Source organism: Dysidea avara, chromosome 7 (assembly GCF_963678975.1).
Source record: "Dysidea avara chromosome 7, odDysAvar1.4, whole genome shotgun sequence".
Classification (NCBI taxonomy): domain Eukaryota; kingdom Metazoa; phylum Porifera; class Demospongiae; order Dictyoceratida; family Dysideidae; genus Dysidea; species Dysidea avara.
The window spans coordinates 7586358-7610532 of record NC_089278.1 but is presented as its reverse complement, the minus strand read 5'-3'; the positions used below and the strand labels follow the sequence as shown (position 1 = coordinate 7610532).

General features: G+C 38.8%; 1 protein-coding gene across 1 annotated transcript; it reads left to right on the top strand.

Moving 5' to 3' along the window:
• Positions 1–54: 54 nt before the first annotated feature.
• On the top strand, positions 55–19717 carry LOC136261992 (NLR family CARD domain-containing protein 3-like). The gene is made up of 2 exons (XM_066056110.1): positions 55–288; positions 15986–19717. Coding segments are annotated over exons 1-2 (3057 nt in total). The 5' UTR covers positions 55–287; the 3' UTR covers positions 19042–19717.
• Positions 19718–24175: the final 4458 nt, after the last annotated feature.

Here is a 24175-nt window from a genome sequence, read left to right as displayed (position 1 = left end):
GCACTCACGTGCATGCTTGTACTGTAGTCACATGACCTTGGGTTTCTCCCCCTTTTATCATAACCGTAAACAAGTTGTCACTAGTCTATGTTAGAAAGGATTGAGCCTTATTAGATTGCGCCTAGTATTAATAGATAACACTTCATATTAATGACATTTTGGGGAAGCCATATTTCCTGGAAACCGTCTATTCCATAATTGCTGTACCCTATAAAAGGACTTGTTGAAGTGCAGGTATCAAACACATTGGAGAGATTTAGAGAGATTTCCATGCGAGACCACTTTAAAGTAAGCTCTGTGTGATTGTTACCCAGTCAGCAAGAAATGATGTATCATGTAGCTATGTCTTATGCACTTGTCAATTTCATGCCCCACCCCCCCACCCCCGGGCGTCCCCACACCCCAAATGGGGATTTGACATTGCTTCTTGTCCCCACCCCTGGGGCAATTGACAGTTGTCCAATTCACTGACCAACTTTCGGTAGTTGCATTTCTAAACAATAACATCGCATTTTACTAGCTACAGGTGTATACGAGGTTAATTACTAGTCGTATGCATGAAATATGTGCTTAGTCATCCTTGAGGTGTTGTCAAATCCCCTACTAGGGGGTGGAGACATAGTGGGGATTTGACAGCCAATTTTGCCCCAGTATAATGGGGAATTTGACACTACAATTAGTCAAATCCCCTGTATTCCCCCACCATCCCGGGGGTGGGGTGGTGGGGCATGAAATTGACAAGTGTATTATTAACAGTCTGTTGTAGTACTACTCAGTAGTGGCCATATTACTGACCATAGGTCCATTGAGGCATTTAGGTTTGCATGGCACTACTACTGTGGATTTCACCTCCATTGAAAAACCATGTTACTGATGGTGGATCCACGGGCATTTGGGGCAAATCTCCCCCCCCTTCCTTCTCCCTTTGTGGAGGAGCCATACTTCTTTTTATTGAAATGCTAAACCCTAATCAGTTTATATAGCTCACAAAAATATGCATATTACTACCATTTATTGCAAACTTACCTAAAGCAAAAGTCAAATAAACTGTCACCCAGCACTTTTGTGTGTACTAAGCACCTCTAAAATTAATTATTGTGTTGCTGCAGCTTTTAAGACATCACAAAGCCCAAAATAGCATAAATAAGCAGTGATAAAATACTATGAAGTGATTATTTGCTGCTTCAAATTCTGTTGTCTCCAACTACTACAACTTAGCCTGTTTGTGTCCCTCCTCTTGCCAGCTCTTGGATCCGCCTCTAGTTACCACATATTTTTATTACATGGGGCTGGAAATCATTCTTTATGTAATTTTTCAAACGACATGTCTCCCCCAGTGCTGTGACATACCACTGAAGTAGGGTTTGCTGAATCCCTTCCAGAGTTTAGGAACCAATCAATCTTGCTAATCAACAAATAAATAATGTATACTTAAAGCACTTGTGTTGGCGAAGATCAAACAAATAAGCGGAGTGCTATTATTTCCATACAGCATTGCATATGGAAAATACGGCACTGTTGATCACATGCATAACATTTTAAATCACCAGAATGATGCTATCTGTTTGTTTATTACCAAACTTGTACTATATTATATTAGTTAAAGCACCACTGCAAGTGCAATATGGAAAAAAAAAAGTTGTATGAAGGTGTGGGCGAAAGACTAATACAGCATGAGGTGAAGCCGAGTGCTGTATTCAGCTCGAGAGCACACCACAGTGCTATTTTTGTCATTTTTAAGTCTGGTCATCTTTGTTTGGAGTGTTCTAGTACAGGGGCAGATCTAGAAATTTTCAGAGGGGTTTCTGGTTCTCTAGAATTGCAACTTCAACCTAGCTGCAAGTTGAAGACCAAAAAAGAAAAGGTCACTACAGTGGGACCTCGTTTATCCGGACCCTGTGGGACCAAGCATAGTTCGTATCTTTGGTTAATCCGTATCTTTGAGTCAACATCAAGAAATACTATTAATTAGGATCTTTGCTTACAATAATTACTTTTAACACACAGTGTAATGTACTGTAATGTCTATACAGTATACTGTATACTTAATTTGTAAAGTCAGTTATTGAAGTTTGCCTCAAATTGCTAGAATATTTATAATGGGCAATGTATTGTAGTCTTTGTAGAAGTAGAATTTGACTTTGTTCACCTTCAGATTGCTGGTGGAACCAATCGATACAAACCTGAAATGCTTTAGAAGCTGCTAAATGTGATATCTGTTGTTCTTCATTGTCATATGGACCCTCCTCTTCTTCTTCCTCTGGACCATCCTGCCCTCTGACATATTGAACAATGGCCTCATCAGTTAGCTGCTCATACCCTGGATCATTTACATCTGATACCTCCCACTCTGAAACAACAGCCTGTAACTCTTCAGGAATTGGTGGGTTCTGAGCAGGTGAATTCTCACCATTTTCAGTGGAACTACTGGAGCCATTGGAGGAGGGTCTATCTGAGTACACTTTATTCCATGCCTTGAACAAGGTTGACTGGGGAGTCTTATCCCATGCCTCTGCAATGAGGAAAATGCAATCCTTGATTTTGAGATTCTTGATATAGTCTAGGTAACAAGGGGTTCCAGATGAATCTGACAATAACATCTTCTCCAGCATTAACCGCCGATAGCAGCGTTTCAGCTGCTCACACACACCTTGGTCCATCGGTTGAAGAATACTAGTAGTATTTGCTGGAAGAAATTTGACTACAATATTATTGTCAGCAGTTGCTAGAGAACAATCTGTGTGACATGCTGCATTGTTTACTAAGAGTAAAGCTTTTTGTGGCAGACCTTGAGAAGCCAAGTAATGTTTCACAGTAGGGCAGAATTTATCAGCAAACCACCGCTCGAAAATTCTGCATTCCATCCATGCATTTCTTTGTGAGTAATAGTAGACAGGTAAGGTATCAAAATTTGTATACTTTAAGCATCTTGGCTTAGCATATTTGTGAATAAATGCTAGAGGGATTTTACATTTGCCTGTAGCATTCGCACAGACAAGCACAGTGACACGATCTTTTGCTACTTTAAAGTTTTTTGCAGTTTGTTCTGAGCCAGAAGCCAAGGTTGAATTTTGAAGCAATTTCCAGTTTAGCCCTGTTTCATCAGCATTGAACACCATGTCCTCAGTTAATCCATTATCTCGTTTGTACTCATTAAACCAGTCCTTAAATGGCTGTACCTCTTCAGTTCTAGCTGAGAGACTTTCTCCTTGAAGTGTCAGTTTTCTAATACCATATCGATCTTTAAACCTTTGGAGATATCCTTTGCTGGCCTTGAATTTGTTATCATTGGGATGAAACTGTGAATAGAACAGTTGTGCCTTTGTTTGTAAGATCGATCCTGATATGGGTGTTCCAACTGCTCTTTGTTGTAAGAACCACAAGTGCAATGCTTTGTCTACGTGCTCATAGTTTGATCTTCGAATAATGCATCGTTTCTTAGCGCTTTTAGCATGGCAGTCATCTAATTCAGTAACGAACTGTTTCACATGTTCACGCGCCTTCCACACATCTGACACAGTAGACTTTCTTACGTTGAAACAAGCTGCCACACTTTCATAGGAACTACCTTTATCCACTAACTTAACAATCTGGAGCTTTTCTTGCAGTGTTAACACTACGCGTTTTCGCTTTGATGCCATTTTACTAAAGTCATGTGCACTGCTCTAGGGCGTTCGGTTGACCGAGTGTCCGGATATTTGGGGTCCGGATAAACGAGGTCCTACTGTATGTGCTTTTCAACGTTGTGAAGGTGATTTCAAAGGTAAAGTATGAAATTTTGCCAATAGAAAGAGCCATAAAATGTATAACTCTTTGTAATTTTTATCACCCAGATGAATTGTAGGGGCACGCATTAGTTCAGAGGGGGTTTCTGGAAACTCCAGAAACCCCCTAAAACCGCCCCTGTAGTACCACATTGGTTTTCAGCCCCAAGACAATTGGTCAGTGTCCATATAGTACAAGTTTAGTCATAAAACAAACAGAACCCAACAGGTGCCTTTTGGCATACCACAGTACATGCAATATAACCATCATCATTAACTTTCCCTGCCCTCCTTTGTATCTCATTTCATCATGTTCACAGCACAAGGTGTAGATTCACGGTAATGCAACAATGGCTTCATGCTGTTTATCGTGCAAAAATATGTCTGTAATTTTCATGTCACACTGGTTTCAGCAGTTGAAGGGTAAGTGTATTGTTTGTAGGCTAGGGTCACATATGGTTCTCCATGTGTAGGGCTGTGTAGCTGGCAGAACACCTACGGAAATGGCTACATTGGGGTGCATTTTGTTGTACAGTTATAACCCCATATATACATATATCTGGTGTCCTTTGATGTGGTGTTCACTGTTATGTTATAAAAGGTCAACAAAAACAATTAGTTACAAGATAGTAGCAGAGCTATTAGAGAACATTGCAATAATTATAAAGTGAAAAAGATTCATCATCTAAAGTGCAAATTCAAGTATTGTTCATGCTGGTTTATGATTTTGATACATTCCTCCTGGAGGAGACTGAGTGTGGTGCTTGAATTGGGTGGCCTGCAGTTTAAATCCTAGGATTGGAAGAGTTTTTTCTCACTTTTCTGTTTTGCCATATTAAGTAGTGTTTAAGTCCTATGTATTAGATATCTCAAAGGCTGCAGCACAAGTTGCTGTAGATCTTCAGTGCCAGACACTGTAAAGCACACTGGTAATAATAGTCACTCCAAGAATGATGCTATATTGAGTTCCATATGCCGATCTCTTTCCCATACCACTAAATTAATTGAAGAATATCATGGTCCTGTGGTGAGTAATCATCAGCAAAAGTATGGCTCTCGACGTTTACGTTAATCAAGACACATAGTAGTGTGTTGTATGGACCAAGAAATAATGCGATTTTCATTCATATGTAGTTTCATGGTGCCTTTATGAGACAAAACAGTTTTTGCTATGGAAATGTGTTCCACCTGCAGTAGTCCTCAACATAATTGTGCCTGGAATTCCCGAGATACAAGCCTATAAATATCAGCTTAATTTTTTCTTCATCTTTTTCTCCTTCTTTTCGTACACTTGCAAAAGCTGCCATAATATACAAATGGATTATCTGGTTGCCTTAAATTATTTTGGCATATTTAAGAGGAGTTTAAAGGCAAATCTTGGTGCCAAGTTTGGTATGAATACAATAAATGGTCATGGAGTTATTCATGATTATTCATGAACACGTACCGGGTAAAGTGCTAATGAGAAGAAGCTGATAATAGTACATGGATAGTTAACTATCAAATATCAAACCTTTTGTGGTTGGAAGAAATTGAGGTAAAGGCCGTAAAGATATAATAGTGTGTAACAATCACACGATTGAGTTTTGCCAATTAAAAAATGATTTCCTCCCAGACAAACAGCTTAGCGGAATGAGCTATAAACTGGTACAGTGAAACCTCAATAATATGGCCAGCTCTGGGACCAAAAAAAATGGCCTTAATGACGAGGTGACCTTATTAATGAGGTCTGCTTGGCTATGTTTGGGACCTACTAGAGGTTGCCACTATAACGAGGTGGTCTTATTAAAGAGGTGGCCTCTAGGTGAGGTTTCACTGTATATAGGTAGACTAATTATTACTAGTATTGTTAATTTAAAAATGAAGTAGGGATCTATGCAATAAAAAGTAGTGAAACAAGAGATGAATGATGGTGTTATAACATAGCTTAGTGAGAAGTCTCTACTTTGGCATTGAACAAAGAATAATAGCTAATGTGCCAAAGTAGGGATTTTCCCGTTGAGCTATGCTGTAACACCATCATTCATCTCTTGTTTCACTACTTTTTATTACATAGATCCCTACTTCATTTTTAAATTAACAACTTTTTAAATACTAGTTTGTTTAGTTGTTTGTTGTGGTACAGCTAGCTACAATGTAACATGTATTAGTCCACTTGTGTTTTCCACATCTGTAGGTATGGGAAAGGCAGATACCATCACTTATAAACATTTTGCCCATTTGCTCAGTGAGACGTGGAGTTCCCCATATTCTGTGGTTATAGACAGGCTTCGCTGTAGTTTGGGGTTCTCCTTGCTGCACTCTTCAGTAATGTGTGTCAGGGGATCACATTCTAGATCCAAGCGTCCCTGTGTGCCTCCAGCCATCAACCTTTCTGTTACTGAGGGGCACCTGTCTCCTTTAGAACAATAATGTAATATATACAGATTTATATTCTGCTTGCTCTTTTTCTTATAAAAGTAGCTATGTCTACCAGAACAATGTAACTTGTACCTGTTCTATCACACATGACTGTTGTATTAGAGTGACTGTTGTATTAGAGTATATCTTAAATCAGCCAAGAGGTGTGCAGCTAGCTAGACCAATAAGGAGTAAGGTGATCTTGTTTACTGTTAAGTAAATAGCTAGATTGTTAAGAGGTGGGGCCTGTACTCTTTTACTATTAGTCCACCTAGATCTTTATTTGGTGGGTGTGGTCGCAAACTTATTGTGAACCCAATTCCAATTGTGAAGTTACAGATATCTAGCAAGTATACCTCTTATAGTAGTGCCGGGACTGAAGCACTTCTGAAATCCAGCTCTGAAATAATTCTGTGGCATCTAAATATGCTGCTGAAGGAAAGTGTTAATACAGAAAATTAAGGCCTCGATATGGTTTCGTTGGATGAAGAAAACGAACAGCTTGATTGAAGATAAAAGGAAAGACAAAGCACAGAGGGCCTACACTCATCAGAACCAGGGGCGTAGCTAGCCAGATGGTGGTGGGGGGGCAGGCATCCCCCACAAAACACTCGACATTGTTCATAATTGCACAAAAGGCTAATGACCCAATGATGGGCTAGCCAACATACGGTGTCATATTATTACAGCTTATCTACATAACTACTTCATTACTGATTGCTACCAGTTATCACTTATTATTGGAAATATTTTCGTCAAGCATCATCGCACGTGCCACAACTCAGTGTGCTCCAACAAATTCGTCCATAATCCAGTAGAACTATATGTGACCGGATTTCACATAACAAGGCTTCCACACACACAAAATCAAACTTATGATTTTACCAGAAATGGATTGCTGGTCTAATACACTATCATATTTCACACTGTACTTCCTTCAGCACTGGCAAGTCTGGTTTCTGTAGCAGCTTTCTTCCGACCCTGTCAAAGCCACGAGTGTGAGATTGGCACCATTAAATGGCCATGGCTTTGTGATAATGGTGTGTAGTGAGCTGGGACTTCACAGAGAGCTCGCCAATAGTGTTCTCAGTCAATTTGGAGTAATTTGAGGGCCATGGAGGGCCATGGAGAGCCCAAACTTGGCCTCTGGATTCCAATCGTCTTCTTACTTCATTTTATACCCGTATATTAAGACCACCGTCCACCCCCACCCTCCCACCCTATTACTACCACTTGTGATATTATTACCCACTCGAAAAAAGCTGCTCAAAACAGGGCAAATTTTGGGTATCAGAAATGTATACACCCACTCAATGATAGCTAGTGAACAGATGAACAATTGGTGCAAATTTTGTTTGCACAGCTGTAGGCACTGGGAAGTTATTACACAATGATTCCTTAAAATCGCCATATCTCCTAATAAAGCTTTGTTCGTCGAAGCCTTGTTTTGTCAAATTCAGTCACATATTGTGAATATTTTAGTACAAATACAATGTGTCACTGTTGCTTACATCAGCCACAGTTTGTGCTGCAGTCCTAACACACTGGCATAGTATGACGAGCTCACTCACTTCAGCCGGCGAAATTCAAACGCCATGTATTGGCACGAAATCCCAACTCTATACCTTTCCCGTTAGCAGAATTTGTAAGCTTGTGATGGATCATCTGACTGACTGACAAAGTGAAAAAAATTAAACTGGCATGCCACTACACTGTACGAAGATCCAGTGTGATTAACTCGGGAAAATAAAGTTGGTCCATTTAACACTTTATCACCTCGTAGGTTTGTAGCATCATTGCATATCACTTGTCACTTCTGAGTTGTGACTCTTGCGAAGTCACTTTGAGCGGGTCATCTGTCTTTAGATTCGAAAAATGTACTATCACGTGAGTAGTGTAGGGTAAATATAGAATTTTGTCTAATATTTTCATTGGCGGTGAAGGCATAGTGTCTACACAGGGGAACCCCTGGGGATTTGGGCATACCTTATTTTTAGCGCATCGTTTTATTAATTGCTTGTAACGCGCAAGAAATCATCGTATTATTATCACCATTCACAAACGAGTTGAATGTTGTGTGCACTCGCGTAGTAGAGCACAAACAGTAATTTGGAATGCGTGTCAGTTACTGGAAAGCTTGTGACGGAAGTTTTAAAAAACATCACTTAGTGACAGGGGGGCAAATGCCTCCCCTTGCCCCCCCTTGGCTACGCCACTGGTCAGAACCCCAAAAGGCACATCCCACTGGTGAGTTTGTCATTGTGACGTAAAATGGTGACCATGCGCTGCTTCATTTGGCCTCTAGCCTTGCTACTGTAGTCAGACAGGCAGTGAGTCAGTCAGACAGGCAGTGAGGTAGTCAGTGAGACTAAAATTCAAGTTTTGGCGATTAAAAAAAAATTCTATATCTGGCCACCTGTAAGTGTTTTGTTATATTTAATAATTATATGGACTAGTACTATTCCGTAAAGGTGATTTTGTCGCGTAAAATGTCTCTAGGATGATTTTTGAAGGCAGAATTTTGGATGGCGTGAAATTTTTGAGGGAATCCCTACTTAAATGGTACTACTGTACCGTTTGATAAAAAGGCTTTAAAAGAATCAGATTTAAAACCATTGAGTTATAATGTGAGCATGTAGCAAGTGCACAGTTGAGATACTCTAATAGTGCAGTCACCCTATTAGAGCAGTCAACTATTGTAAAAAATAAGTCACTCTAATAGAGCATTCAAATGTGAAGTTGAGCAGAGAATTTGATGTAGACAGATGGTGTCGTGGCCAGGTAGGGTATCACACAGCTTTGGTGTGTAGTGAAACACTGAACAAGGGTGCTGTAGTTGTGTATAACTAAAGATCATTACCAACTGAACAATAGTAACAGCTGGTAATAGGATTGAAAAGACCAACATATGTCTGGAGGATGAGATGTAGTTTTATATTTGTTGCAAATACCATTACTGTTAGGTTAAATAGGTAGTAAAATCCACACAAAAACAGCCAAGCTGTGAAAAAATGGTGCGGCCTTAAAAAACCTGGGTGAAAAAAGTTGTGAAATCAAAGGTGGCAGCCAAGAAATGGCTGTAATGATGTTAATGCTAAAAATTTTTAATAATGGCTGTGTGCATTGTTAAAATTTATTAGCATTAACATCATTGCAGCCATTTCTTGGCCGCCACCTTTGATTTCACAACTTTTTTCACCCAGGCTTTTTAAGGCCGCACCATTTTTTCATAGCTTGGCTGTTTTTGTGTGGATAGTATAATCTAATCAAAAACAGCCAAGCTGTAAAAAAAGGTGCGGCTCCCAAAAAGGCCATGGTGAAAAAAGATGTGAAATCCAAGGTGGCGGCCAAGAAATGGCTGTGATGGTAGGTTAATGGTAAAAATTTTAATAACGACAATTCAGGTGAATTTGGTGCCAAGACCAAGCGGCACAAAATTCATCTGAATTGTCGTTATTAAAATTTTTACCATTAACCTACCATCACAGCCATTTCTTGGCCGCCACCTTGGATTTCACATCTTTTTTCACCATGGCCTTTTTGGGGGCCGCACCTTTTTTTACAGCTTGGCTGTTTTTGATTAGATATCACTTCTTTTTGTATTTGTATACTGCAAAGCCGGCCAATGGCTGGCTTTGGGGTTTTTTTTAACCCATGTGTTTTTTCTTTACCACAGGAAGAAGAAAAGAACTTAAAGAAGATTTTTAATACTTCAATTATTTTTGATTTTATTAGTAATTATACAAATTATATACATATATTTATTACATGCCCATTATTCCCCACAGGATATTATTTTGCAGCTGATCTCTCTACTGGGTGACTTGAAATGTAGCTGAACTATCTATAAGGTGACCTCTTCTTTATAGCTGATCTCTCTACAGGGTGATTTGTTTCTAGATGAACTCTCTACAGGTGATTTGTTTGCAGCTAAACTCTCTACATGGTGGTTTCTTTGTAGCTGAACTCTCTACACGATGGTTTCTTTGTAGCTGAACTCTCTACAAGGTGACTTCTTCTAGCTGAACTCTCTACAGAGTGATTTGTTTGCAGCTTAACTCTCAGAGTCTACATGATGGTTTCTTTGTAGCTGAACTCTCTACAAGGTGACTTCTTCTAGCTGAACTCTCTACAGGGTGATCTTTTTGTAGCTGAACTCACTACAGGGTGATTTGTTTGCAGCTGAACTCTCTACATGATGGTTTCTTTGTAACTGAACACTCTACAAGGTGACTTCTTCTAGCTGATCTTTCTACAGGGTGCTTTCGTTGTAGCTGAACTCTCTATATGATGGTTTCTTTGTAGCTGAACTCTCTACAAGGTGACTTCTTCTAGCTGAACTCTCTACAGGGTGATCGTTTTGTAGCTGAACTCTCTACAGGGTGATTTGTTTGCAGCTGAACTCTTTACATGATGGTTTCTTTGTAGCTGAACTCTCTACAAGGTGACTTCTTCTAGCTGAACTCTCTACAGGGTGATTTCTTTGTAGCTGAACTCTCTATATGATGGTTTCTTTGTAGCTGAACTCTCTACAAGGTGACTTCTTCTAGCTGATCCCTCTACAGGGGGATTTGTTTGTAACTGAACTCTCAACAAGTGATTTATTTGCAGCTGACCTCTTTATGTGGTGGTTTCTTTGTAGCTGAACTCACTACAAGATGACCTCTTCTAGCTGATCTCTCTCCAGGGTGATGTGTTTCTAGCTGAACTCTCTACTGGTGATTTGTTGCAGTTAAACTCTCTACATAGTGGTTTCTTTGTAGCTGAACTCTATACAAGGTGACTTCTTCTAGCTGAACTCTCTACAAGGTGATTTCTTTGTAGCTGAACTCTCTACATGATGGTTTCTTTGTAGCTGAACTCTCTACAAGGTGACCTCTTCTAGCTGATCCTTCTACAGGGCGATTTGTTTGTAGTTGAATTCTCTACATGGTGATTTGTTTGAGGCTGAACTCTCTACATGGCGGTTTCTTTGTAGCTGAACTCTCTACAACGTAACTTCTTCTAGCTGATCCCTCTACAGGGCAATTTGTTTGTAGTTGAATTCTCTACACGGTGATTTGTTTGAGGCTGAACTCTCTACATGGCGGTTTCTTTGTAGCTGAACTCTCTACAAGGTGACCTCTTCTAGCTGATCTCTCTACAGGGTGATTTGTTTCTAGCTGAACTCTCTACAGGTTATTTGTTTTCAGCTAAACTCTCTACATGGTGGTTTCGTTGTAGCTGAACTCTCCACACGATGGTTTCTTTGTAGCTGAACTCTCTACAAGGTGACTTCTTCTAGCTGAACTCTCTACAGAGTGATTTGTTTGCAGCTTAACTCTCAGAGTCTACATGATGGTTTCTTTGTAGCTGAACTCTCTACAAGGTGACTTCTTCTAGCTGAACTCTCTACAGGGTGATCTTTTTGTAGCTGAACTCTCTACAGGGTGATTTGTTTTCAGCTGAACTCTCTACATGATGGTTTCTTTGTAGCTGAACTCTCTACAAGGTGACCTCTTCTAGCTGATCTCTCTACAGGGTGATTTGTTTCTAGCTGAACTCTCTACAGGTTATTTGTTTGCAGCTAAACTCTCTACATGGTGGTTTCGTTGTAGCTGAACTCTCTACACGATGGTTTCTTTGTAGCTGAACTCTCTACAAGGTGATTTCTTCTATCTGATCTCTCTACAGGGTGATTTGTTTCTAGCTGAACTCTCTATAGGTGATTTGTTTGCAGCTAATCTCTCTACATGGTGGTTTCTTTGTAGCTGAACTCTCTACATGATGGTTTCTTTGTAGCTGAATTCTCTACATGGTGGTTTCTTTGTAGCTGAACTCTCTACATGATGGTTTCTTTGTAGCTGGATTCTCTACAAGGTAACCTCTTCTTGCTGATCTCTCTACAGGATGATCTTTTTGTAGCTGAACGCTCTACAGGGTGATTTGTTTGCAGCTGAACTCTCTACATGATGGTTTCTTTGTAGCTGAACTCTCTACAAGGTGACCTCTTCTAGCTGATCTCTCTACAGGGTGATCTATTTGTAGCTGAACTCTCTACAGGGTGATTTGTTTTCAGCTGAACTCTCTACATGATGGTTTCTTTGTAGCTGAACTCTGTACAAGGTGACCTCTTCTAGCTGATCTCTCTACAGGGTGATTTGTTTCTAGCTGTGTGAACTCTCTACAGGCGATATGTTTGCAGCTGAACTGTCTACATGGTGGTTTCTTTGTACCTGAACTCTCTACAAGGTGACTTGTTTCTAGCTGATCCCTCTACAAGGTGACTTCCTCGAGCTGATCTCTCTACAGGTTGATTTGTTTGTAACTGAACTCTCTACAGGGTGATTTGTTTGCAGCTGAACTCTCTACAGGGTGATTTGTTTGTAGCTGAACTCTCTACAGGATGGTTTCTTTGTTACTGAACTTTCTACAAGGCAACTTTTTCTAGCTGATCTCTCTACAAGGTGACTTCCTCTAGTTGATCTCTCTATAGGGTGACTTGTATCTAGCTGAACTATCTACAGGATGATCTGTTCATAGTTGAACTCTCTACAGCTTAATTTGTTTGTAGCTGAAACCTCTTGTTTCAAACTGATCTCACTGTAGCATAACTTCTTTGTAGCTGAACTCTCTACAGAGTGATTTTTTTGTAGCTGAACTGTATATAGGGTGATTTGTTTGTACCTGAACTTTCTACAGGGTGATTTGTTTATAGCTGAATGCTCTGCAGGGTGATTTGCTTGTAGTTGATCTCTCTACAGGGTTTCTTTGCAGCTGAGTTCTCTACAGGGTGACTTCTTCTAGCTGAACTCTCTCTTGTTTCTAGCTGATCTCTCTACAGAGTAACTTGTTTGTATAGCTGAACTCTTTACAGAGTAGTATTTTGGTTGCTGAACTCTCTACACGGTGACTTGTTTGTAGCAAAATTCTTTACAGAGTGACTTGGTGGTAGCTGAATTCTCTACAGAGTGACTTATTTGTAGCTGAATTCTCTACAGAGTGACTTACTTGTAGCTGAACACTGTATAAACTATAAAGTGACTTGTCTGTAGCTGAACTCTCTTCAGGGTTACTTGTTTGCAGGTGATCTCTATAGGGTAACTTGTTTGTAGAGATGAAATCTTTACAGGATAGTTTCTTTGTAGCTGAACTCTCTCCACAGTGACTTGTTTGTAGCTGAATTCTCTAGAGAGTGTAGCCGAACTCTCTACAGGGTGCATGACTTGTTTATAGCTGAACTTTCTTCAGTGTGACTTGCAATGTTATGAATCACTACAGCGATATATTTGTAGCTGAACTCTCTATAGGGTGACTTGCTTCTTGCTGAACTGTCTATAAGATTAACTGTTTGCAGCTGAACTCCCTACAGAATATGGTAATAGAATTCTATAATGGAGTAAATAAATTAGCTGAATGCTCTATTAGGGTGACTGTTCTATTAGAGTATCTCGATCTCGTATTTGCTACACGGAGTTGGCTTTCGAATCATAACTCAGTGGTTTGTAATCCAATTCTTCTATACTACTGCAAGGACTTTCAATGAAGATTATTCCAGCTATACACCGATTTTCAGCTCATTGCTCTAAGCGGTTTGCCTAGTAGGCGTGAAAACTAATACTTTTTTATTCCTAAAAATCGATCGCGTAATTGTGACACAGGTTGGGTTTTGTGTCATATCTCCGTGGTCTTTATCTCGATTCCTTTCAAACCACCAAAAGGCACTCCTACGATGGTTACTCCATCTACATAGCAATTTTTAACTCATTCCATGAAGCGGTTTACCCTGTAGGCGTGACAACAAATCGATCTTGTTTTACGCGAATAATCGGTCATAACTCCTGAATCATTCACCGGATTTGCACCAAATTTGATGCTAGGATTCGCCTTTGTACTACCCTTCTGTGTGCCAAGTTTCAAGGCGATTGGAGTACGCGTTTGCGTTTTATAGCAATTTTTGCAAGTGTGCGAAAAGACGAAGAAAAAAAAACGAAGAAAAAAAAACGAAACTTTGGCCACTCGTATCTCGGAAACGGCTTGAGTGATTTCCTTCAAATTTGGAATGTAGACTCCCCTAGCTGGCGGGCAACTCTGCAGCAAATTTGGTTCCAATCGGATGAGGTATCACCGAGATACAAATGTGTGAAAATGACGTTTTCTTTCTTCCTGTCAATATACTCACGGTGTGGCGCGCCGGCTTCTTGGGCCGCACGACACACTATCGTGTGTCTTGATGAGTCTTGGTTATTAGATGCACCCATAAATGTTTAATGCATTATCATTATGGATTAGTATGTCTGCATGTTTTACCAAGAGAAGGTATACCACCCTGTCCCAGTTTCTGTTCTGTCTATAAAGTAGATAAATTTTTGGGAAGGTTTTTGAAACTAGCTTCTATCAGCACTATCTAGCATTATAGTTCAGGAAGATTGTTTTGTTGTACCTCTGTTGTTGGAATCTGTTGCTTTGTTGAGTTGAAACCCTATTGCTGACTTCCTACTATATATATCTGACCATTGATGAAAATGCAAGAGTTGTGCAGCCTGATCTACATACCTAGACTTTTTGGGTCTATCATCTGGATGTCACATCAGGTTTGAGGAATTAAGTTTGGATTTGTTTGAACTTGTAATCTGGGCAATAGAAAAAAGTATCAAGGCCTACACTAGTCAAACTTCTCCAGTCTGCAGACACAAACTACATTATACTTTCAACTGAGGGGTATCGATAATTTTTGTGTGAGATGTTTCAGATAGTATAAAGATGGTTTTCTGGTGAGTTCACTTGTCAGAAGTAATAGGTAGAGATTCCAGGGCACAGTATTGAGACTATTGACTAAGGTTTTTGTTTCATACTGTATATGCTGATATCGAGGATTCGGATACAGTTCAATTCTCTCTGTATGTGGTGCTATACCTTGTTGGATACTAGGCCAGGTTGTGCTGCAAGGATAACTATAACCAGACATAGTGTTAGTATCAAATTTTCAGCCTCTAATTCTGCTTTAGTTTAAAGTGTTGAGCAATTAGTATATATCACACAAAATCAGCCAAGCTATGAAAAAGTTAACATTAAATTATTGCAGTAATTTCTTGGCCACCACTGTACAACTTTTTAACCCAGACTTTGGAAGACTACACCCTTTTTTCACAGCTTGGTGGATTTGTGTGGATTCCACACTTCATAGAACTATTGTCTAGAATTTTGAAATGGAATTGAATATAGCTGTGATAGTAGTGGCTCAGTGGTTAAGGATTTGGGTGTTAGATGTGAAGCTCCCACCATCAACCATGCTGTCTACCCAGTCAGCACATCAGCTGTGCTGTCTGCTCAGTAATCAAATCCCTGTCACCTTATTTCCATTGTTACGTGTACCCCACGGTGACTGTTCTATAAAATATCTGGACCCTGCAATTTTACACTTGTTTAGTTTTGCTTTGTAAACTCTGTACTGATACTCTTTTGTTTTTCAAACCATCAAAAGACACTTCTATGATGGTATGTATTATTTTCAAGTTATTCCTATACACCATTCAAGGGCGATATAGGAATTTTTGGTGACAGGTTTCCAATTTTCTGTCGCAAGCACACTTGGTCTGGGGGAATGCTTCCCCACAAAATTTGTGAAAATTATGTATTCTGAGATTGAATCCAGTAACAATTCTCATTTTTTCCTGTCAATATAATACACATTGTGCGGCACATCAGCTTACTTGGCCGCATGACACACTTTCATGTGTCTTGATTTTGTATAACCAGATCTGCAAAAGCCTGGCAATTCTTTGTAAATGAGACAAGGTTTTTGTAGATCTATTTACTCATGTAATATATGTTCTTTTTAGTGAGTACTGCAACAGTGAATCTTGATGATATATGTGACTCTGATCATCTGAACTTACTGTCTCAAAAGATAGTGATATGGGAAGAGGTTGTTTATCATCTGGGACTAGATGAAACAGATGTTCAGGCAATCAAACATGATGGCGACACCTATGATTTGCAGAAACGTTGCATGCTAAAGAGATGGAATAATAAGGAAAAAAATACTGATTCGACATATAGAGTGTTACATGATTGCTTTATCAGCAACGGCAAGTCTAAACTGGCAGAAGACCTGGTGGAAATATTGAGGCAACCAGTGCAACCTGTAGCTTCTAAAGTAATGAAGAAGTATAAAGAAAAATTGGAAAAGCAGTATAGAATGTTACCACTTATTGGAGGTGACCATTGGCCCCCAAGGCCATCAGAGGCTTACATCAACTTAGCATTGATAAAACAGCATCGTATTAAAATTGGTAAAATTAGTGATGAGTATACCAGACACACTATACACTATGGTCCTGATGATATACTTAATGAAAAGGAACCAATTGAACTTCCTGATATCTTTAAATTTGGAAAGGGAGAAGAGAGTAAATGTGTTTTGATTGAAGCTGGTCCAGGCCTTGGCAAGACAATGTTGTCAGTTAAAATTTGTAAAGAGTGGGCTAGTGGACGCTTACTACAGGACTATGATATAGTGGTGCTATTGTTATTGCGACATAGTGAGTTACAAAAGGCTGAAACAATTGCAGATCTTTTCCCACTTGAAGATAAGGACTTTAAGAAAGAACTAATGAAGGAAATTTACAGAAGTGAAGGATCCAAGGTGTGCTTTATAGTTGAAGGTTTTGATGAACTTCCACTAAAATTGCAGAAAGAGTCAATCTTCATAAATATTATTAAAAAGCTTCCCAATTCAACTGTTGTGTATACATCGCGTCCAGTTGGAGCTGAGAAACTTCGACAGCAAGTAGTTAGCAAACGTATTGAAATCATTGGCTTTAAACCTGAACAAGTCCAAGAGTATATAAAGACAACTTTGATTGAATTAAGCAAACAAGATCAATCCAATGAACGTGTTGGCAAGAACAAAGCAGCCAGTTTAATAAAACTGATTCAATCTAATCCTCTTGTTGGAAGGCTGGTTCATATTCCAATTTACTTGGCAATAGTAATCCATATATTTTATCATAAGCAGTCGCTACCTTCATCACGTACTGAATTATACAGATCTCTTCTGCTAAGTACCATTTTACGTTATTTGCATGAAAAGAAACAAGATGGGACTGAAAGTCTCCAGTTTTTTAATGAATTGTCTAGTTTAGAAACAAAACATTTACATAATGTTTGTAAATTGGCCTTTCAAGGATTACAAAATGGCAAAGTAACATTTAGCACATATGACATTCAATCGTATGAAATACCTGATGATATTAATGGATTAGGATTACTAAATGTTGCCCCAATGTTGTCTGAGTGGGGGACTTTAAAAAATTTCAACTTCGTCCACTTAACTCTGCAGGAGTTTTGTGCTGCTATCTATGTATTTGAGCTTCCAAAACCAGAGCAGTTTGACGTTTTCATTAAACACAGGGATGATACTAAATTTCAAATTGTCTGGCAATTTTATGCAGGGTTGAGTAAATTAAATACTAAGCGCATATTCACCTCAATGATTCCCACGCTAGGCATGTATTCTGTTCTACAAAAAGTTGATTTAGTTCAACTGCTGTTGTACTTGTATGAAGCCAGCACTCCCGACCTCTGTAAAGAAGTAATCAAGTTTATAAATGGGACTGTTGACTTATCTTATTTTGAGATGGATTTGCTGCATTGCTCAGCTCTTGCCTATTTTGTAACAAACTGTTCACCTGGTTCCATTAAAGTACTAAACCTTGGATGGTGTGGAATTGGAGATGATGGCTTGCTGGCAGTCAGCGAAGCACTAACAGAACCTTTCCAGTCTGATCCTTATGCTGTCAATCTACTTTTAGATCCTCTTGAATTGAATTTATCTTTTAATGATTTAACTGAATCTGGAGCCAATCATATTGCTAAATTATTGTCTTCACCTTGTCTTGTTGGGAAACTTGTTTGTACAGGTAATCACAAACTTGGTGATAATGGAGTTGAAACTATTGTCAAGTCTACCATAGATAACTACACTATACAAATCCTTGAGTTGAGGGGCTGTGGAATAGGGATTAAAGGAATCCAGGCTATCAGTGAATCTTTTAAAAATATATCTGATTTGAAGACATTAGACATCAGTGAAAACAATCTTGACCATGAAATGCTAAAACTTTTGACAGAATCTTTAGCTAACAATTATACACTAACTACTCTTAAATTGAAATGGTGCCAACTTGGATCAGATCTCAGTGAAGTTATTGTTGATAATTTATTAAACAGTTCCCTTCTAAACCTGGATTTGCAGCATAACCATTTAGGCAATACTGGAGTTGCTAGTATTGTACATGCACTGAAAAAGAATCCAAAACTGAACTCTCTAAACTTGGATATAAATGATATAACAGATGATGGAGTGCCATCCCTTAGTGAACTGATAACAGCAAATTTAAGTAATTTATCAGAGTTGTATGTCAGTGGTAATTTACTAGATCATGGTATTGAAGCAGTTTGCAGTGCTCTCACAAAAAATAACTCCCTTAGAACTGTTGGTGTAATGCCATATTCAATGTCATTAGGAGAACAGTCATCAATTGCCCTTAGTAAACTTCTCACAAGTACAACCATTAAGTCACTACATATAGTTCTACCTGATAATTGTTCAGCTCTTTCAACTGCCATAGCATCAAACACAACCTTGAAAGAACTGAAAATTTGTGTTAAATCAGCTAGTCATTTTTCAGCACTACTCAATGGTGTAAAACAGAATACCTCTATCACAAATTTAGACTTTTTGTTTACTAGAATGGATGAACAGTGGCTGAAAGGCCTTGCCAGTATGTTAAAAATTAAAACAAATCTCACATCCCTTATTATCAATGGAGAATTCTACGCAGAGAAGTGTGTAGTGCTATGTAATGAACTGCTCAACTGCAAGCAGCTTTAAAGACTGACAATCACACCTTACCAAAAAATAATTCAACTAACTGCCTTTAAGATTGTTACTGCACTGCATACTCTCGAGACACTGGAGTATTTGACACTATTGGTAGATGTTCATCAAACACAAGGAGAGGGGATAGATAATAGTACATCCAGTTCCACTTCAAAGTTGATGTTATTACCAAAGGTACCTAAGGAACATGTGACTCTTTTCCGAAAACTTGAAGATTTAGTTGATTCTATTAATGAAAGGCGTTGCAGTGCAGGAATTGCTGAACTTTACTTACACATATTAGACAAATAAGCAACAGGAACAGTGAATGGACAGTGTACATGTATACTGTCTCACAGTACAACCACATAATATACAAGGCCATACTACAGCAACTAATTGCAATGAAGGAACTAGTTGGATAAGGCTGGTAAACTACTGATTATAGAATCATTTTCTTGTTAATTGGCCATCTTATCATTATTTAATAATACGTAAAACACAATTTAATTAACAACAAAATGTCTGACATTTTGTTACAAGCTATCAAAGTTTCAACCATACATTTCCTGTGGGAAACCACAAAGTACGTACATAGCCCATCCCCAAACTTGTGATCAAGCCAAACTGCACAATAAGTGTCTGCTTAGTCTTCACATCTGGTTGGCTTAAATGATGTTCCTGTTACCTCAGGTATCAGCTCAACATGACCATAGTATTACTATAGACATTCACATGTATATTCCATTGACCAATTATACAATAAGGAGTTAACTTACATGTTTTAAAGTTTGCTTATATTGGCCATGGTGATATATAGCAGGTTTTCTAGAATCAAGATAATTGCAAGCTGTGTTCAGGCCAAAGCTACACACATTGCAGTATTAACATTTAGATAGAAATAATAAAAGTTGCTGGTCGTTCACCTAGTAAAAACCCAGACTGAGCTGGGTTGATCCTACTAGAAATATGACTAATTATTTCGTTGTAAACTATTTGTTTGAGCACCTTGGATATATATAATATATGTTACCAAAATGGAAAATTGCCCTAGCATTTTCCAAGTGTCTAGGCTGAGCCTATTGTTCTGTACAAGTGCCTATCAACTTCAGGAACTAGGATTACAGTTACACCTATGTAGAAGATACTTATTTGTAGACACAGGCTGCTAACTACTCCATCTTGTCAACAGCCCATTCACAGTTAACTTCCCTTCCAATGGCTTTACTTGCAGGTAAAGAAATGATTAGCTTCAGCTGATGAACACTTAGCTATACTATTATAAACATTTGGTGGCTAAACTGAAGGACTCTGTCACTAGAATCCTGTTGTCGGGATCTGGAATAGATTTGTTGCTTGGATGCAACCCAGGGGTGTTAACTAGCTATATTCAAAATGATAACAGTATAATTATTTAATAAATCAACCTGCAGACAAGTTTTTGACTTGGTACAGCTGCTGTTTTAATTTTCTTATTCATGGTGAGAGGTCAGGAGCTTGAACATTGACCACTTTCATTCTGTTTTTGTATTAATTATTTTTCCCTTTCTTTGTCACACCCACTCACGAGGTATTTTATTACCCATCTGTGGCTGTGTGTGCCCGAGAACTCACTTATTATTGTGCTACACTTTATTCATCAAAATAATGATGGTTTCTCTCCTTTGCACACACTGCCTAGCTGTACCATTGTTACTATCAAACATTTTTAATACTCATCATCAGCTGGACGTTATCTACTTAGACAATAGCAAGTCGTTTGACATTTTCCCACTCGCATCTTCTTACCAAACTTTTATCACTTAACATTGGAGGTGAAGTCCCATGCTTATATTACAAACAGATATCAGTATGTAACTATAAATTAAATAACTGTATAATTCTTGTCTACTTCCAGTGGAATCAGGTGTACCGCAAGGTAGTAGTATCTGGGTCCCCTCTTGTTCATCATATACATGAGTGACCTTCCCGATGCTGTTCTCTTCAGCAAAACCTTTTTGTTTGCAGATGACACTAAGTGCTTTAAACATATAAGAGATGTGAATCTCTTACAAAATGATGTCAACTGTCTGTTAAACTGGAGCACAATTTCACACCTGTCATTTCATCCCTCCAAAAGCTGTCATCTATAAATCCCAAAAATCTTATATACTATTGACAGTACCACTAAACCTTCACTTCCCACACACAAACTAAGACCTACACTCCTTTTTTTTACCAATAGGATGATGTTAACTATACAATTTACTTTGTGGTAACAAACTGGCTAATTTAATTAATAAGTTTTCCTGAAGACAGGAGTACCTCAAAAAGGGGCTTGCACTCCGGAGACTGTACTGTGGAAAGGATTTTTATCAATAATCGTTGTTCACTAGTGACTGGTTTTAAATATGAAGGTTGCACATTTGCCCACACACATTCTAAGCACAAGCCCCTTCATTTTCAAAGTTGGTGCCTGCCAATTCCAATTTGCACAGTCTCCGAAAGCTATGCTCTAGCATTGGATACAGTGTTTCAGTTGATAGAGGTGTGAACACCTCCCTACCACTTATGGGCTACCCTTTTAATGAATTTTCCTGTTAATAGCTATCTAATCCTTACTTGAGTTAGTGGTGATAGTGGCTGCTGACAAGTTTGAGCTAACACACTAGTTGACCCTGCTGACAAAGGGTTCTGTTGGCCAGTTGTTGCTGTGCCAGATGGAGCTGTATGAGCCCACCATGCACACCGAGTTCTGCTGAAGTCATCTCAGTACAGCCCACTACAGAGGTTTATCCACTGCTGAAGTTATTCAACACGACCAAGAGCTGCTGCTGCTCCTAGTTGCTTTTCCCTGAAGTTGGGTTGCTTGATCCATGTCAGAATACCATTTAGCTTATCAACAATGATAGCACTGGAGCTAAACACATTGGGGCTTTCACTGCTGCTGCTATGCAAAATGCTGCAACCAAGTACCTGTGAGACTGGTTTAATGTCCAGGCTTACCTACTTAGTGAAAAATTGTTGTTTGTCTTCACCTTCCTGTAGGCCTTGCACGTAGCATGCATGTGACCAAATTTTGGGAATCAACCATATGGGCGCATTTAATTGACACTTAAATATTTAATGACCAAATAACAAGCTTTATAGTGTAAATCTACTTGTTACTGATTGATTGTAAGCCATTTTTAAGACCTTAAATTGCTATAAAACTCTAGAAATATTTTTAAAACTGTGCTCTGCTCATATATAGTATGTTCACGTTGAGCTGAATCCTCAAAAACATTTAATAACTCATGGATGCAATTAGACACGATCTTGAAATTTGGCTCATTTGTAGTACTGCTTGACCCGCTAAAAATATTTCAAAATCTTTTTGTTCAAATGTTTGACATAATATTTACAGCCAATCAAGATTTCCACAATACATTTCCTATGGGAAGACAGTGTCCATTACAGCCCTTTCCCGCATATTGAATTTATTTGGTTAATAATCAATACATTAATTAAGGTTATGGAATAGTTTAAAAGGCGTGGGCGGAACAAATTACAAAACCTACTTTAACCAAGCAGGGATAAATAATTTCAACAACTGTGTTATGTTAGCAAAACAACTAATTGTGCTTGTTTGTTTTTACTACAGAACAACGACTGTTCTTGGGTGTGTGGTCTACAATAGAGCGATGTTTTATAAAAACGCGCCGCCAAAAACCAGACTAATGCGGCTTACTCTGCCTTTACACATGGACTAATCAGCAAATGGTTATTCATTGCTTGTACTATTCCTGATGTAGATGATCTTTTTCAACCACTTGAGGAATGTATTCTACACACCTTCATTCCTGCAGTAACCGGTCATTCGCCTCCTGGTGATTTAGAGAGAGATTTGTTGGCTCTCCCCACTCGAATTGGTGGCATGGGTATTATCAACTCCATCAAAATGTGTGCCTTTGAGTTTTCTGCCTCCAATAAACTTACCAAGCCTTTGCAATCCCTTCTATTATCTCAGACTGGTATCTCCTCCAATGATACTCGAGGTGAACAATTTTCCATCAAAAAAGAAATTTATCGCTTGAAATCCTCTGCAACTTCTTCCAACAAAGCAAGTTTATTAGAAGGAGCCAGTTCTAATTTGAAGAAATCTATTGAATCGGCCTCTGAAAAAGGAGCTTCGAACTAGCTAACTGTTCTGCCATTGCAGGAAAACAATTTCAGCCTACACAAAACTGCTTTTCATGATGCAGTTGCTCTCAGATATGGCTGGGATCCAGCCAGGCTCCCTCAACATTGTGCCTTTTCTGTTGAACATTCCTTTACATGCCCCAAGGGTGGCTTTCCATCAATTCGTCATAACGAAATTTGGGATTTGACAGCTAGTTTACTTACAGAGGTCTGTCATGAGGTTGAAGTGGAGCCCCATTTACAACCAGTCACTGATGAGCAGTTTATTTTAGCTTCTTCAAACACTGAAGGTGGAGCTCGTCTTGACATTTCAGCAAATGGTTTTTGGGGTGGTCGCTGTGAGAAAACCTACATTGATGTAAAAGTTTTCAATCCTCATGCTCCAAGTAATCAAACCACCAATGCCAAGAGCATTTACAGAGAACATGAATTGAGTAAGAAACGTTTGTATGAAGCTCGTATCCGTGAAGTTGAACATAGCTCCTTTACTCCTTTAATTTTCTCAGCCACTGGAGGAATGGCTAATAAAGCAACTTTTACAAGTGCCTTGCCTCCCTGCTATCTGACAAGTGGGACACAAATTATGCAGCTGCCTGTCCTTCTCATTTCTGAGGTCTGCAATCAGATGTTTAAGGGAATCTAGATCCTCAAAGGGCCGTTTTGGTCATTTGTTAGGAACAGCACCAATTGATCTTATCCAGGTTGAGACTAAATTGCCAGCTTTCTAAATGGTGACTGTCATATTGTGTTTGTTCTTGTTTTTCTCTTTGTATTTGTATTGGTACTGAAAAAAAACAAAAAAAAACAGACTAACAGATTACTGAATCCTTACAATTTCAACACAAGTGACTAAACAACTAAAATATCTAGGTCCTGTGGAAGCGATTTTTTAAGTCTGGTTGTATAGGAACTTTTAGTAGTTTTTTCGAGTAAAACAAGCTCTTTGAAGGCTTGTATCTGAGTCACTGGGAAGAAACACGCCAAA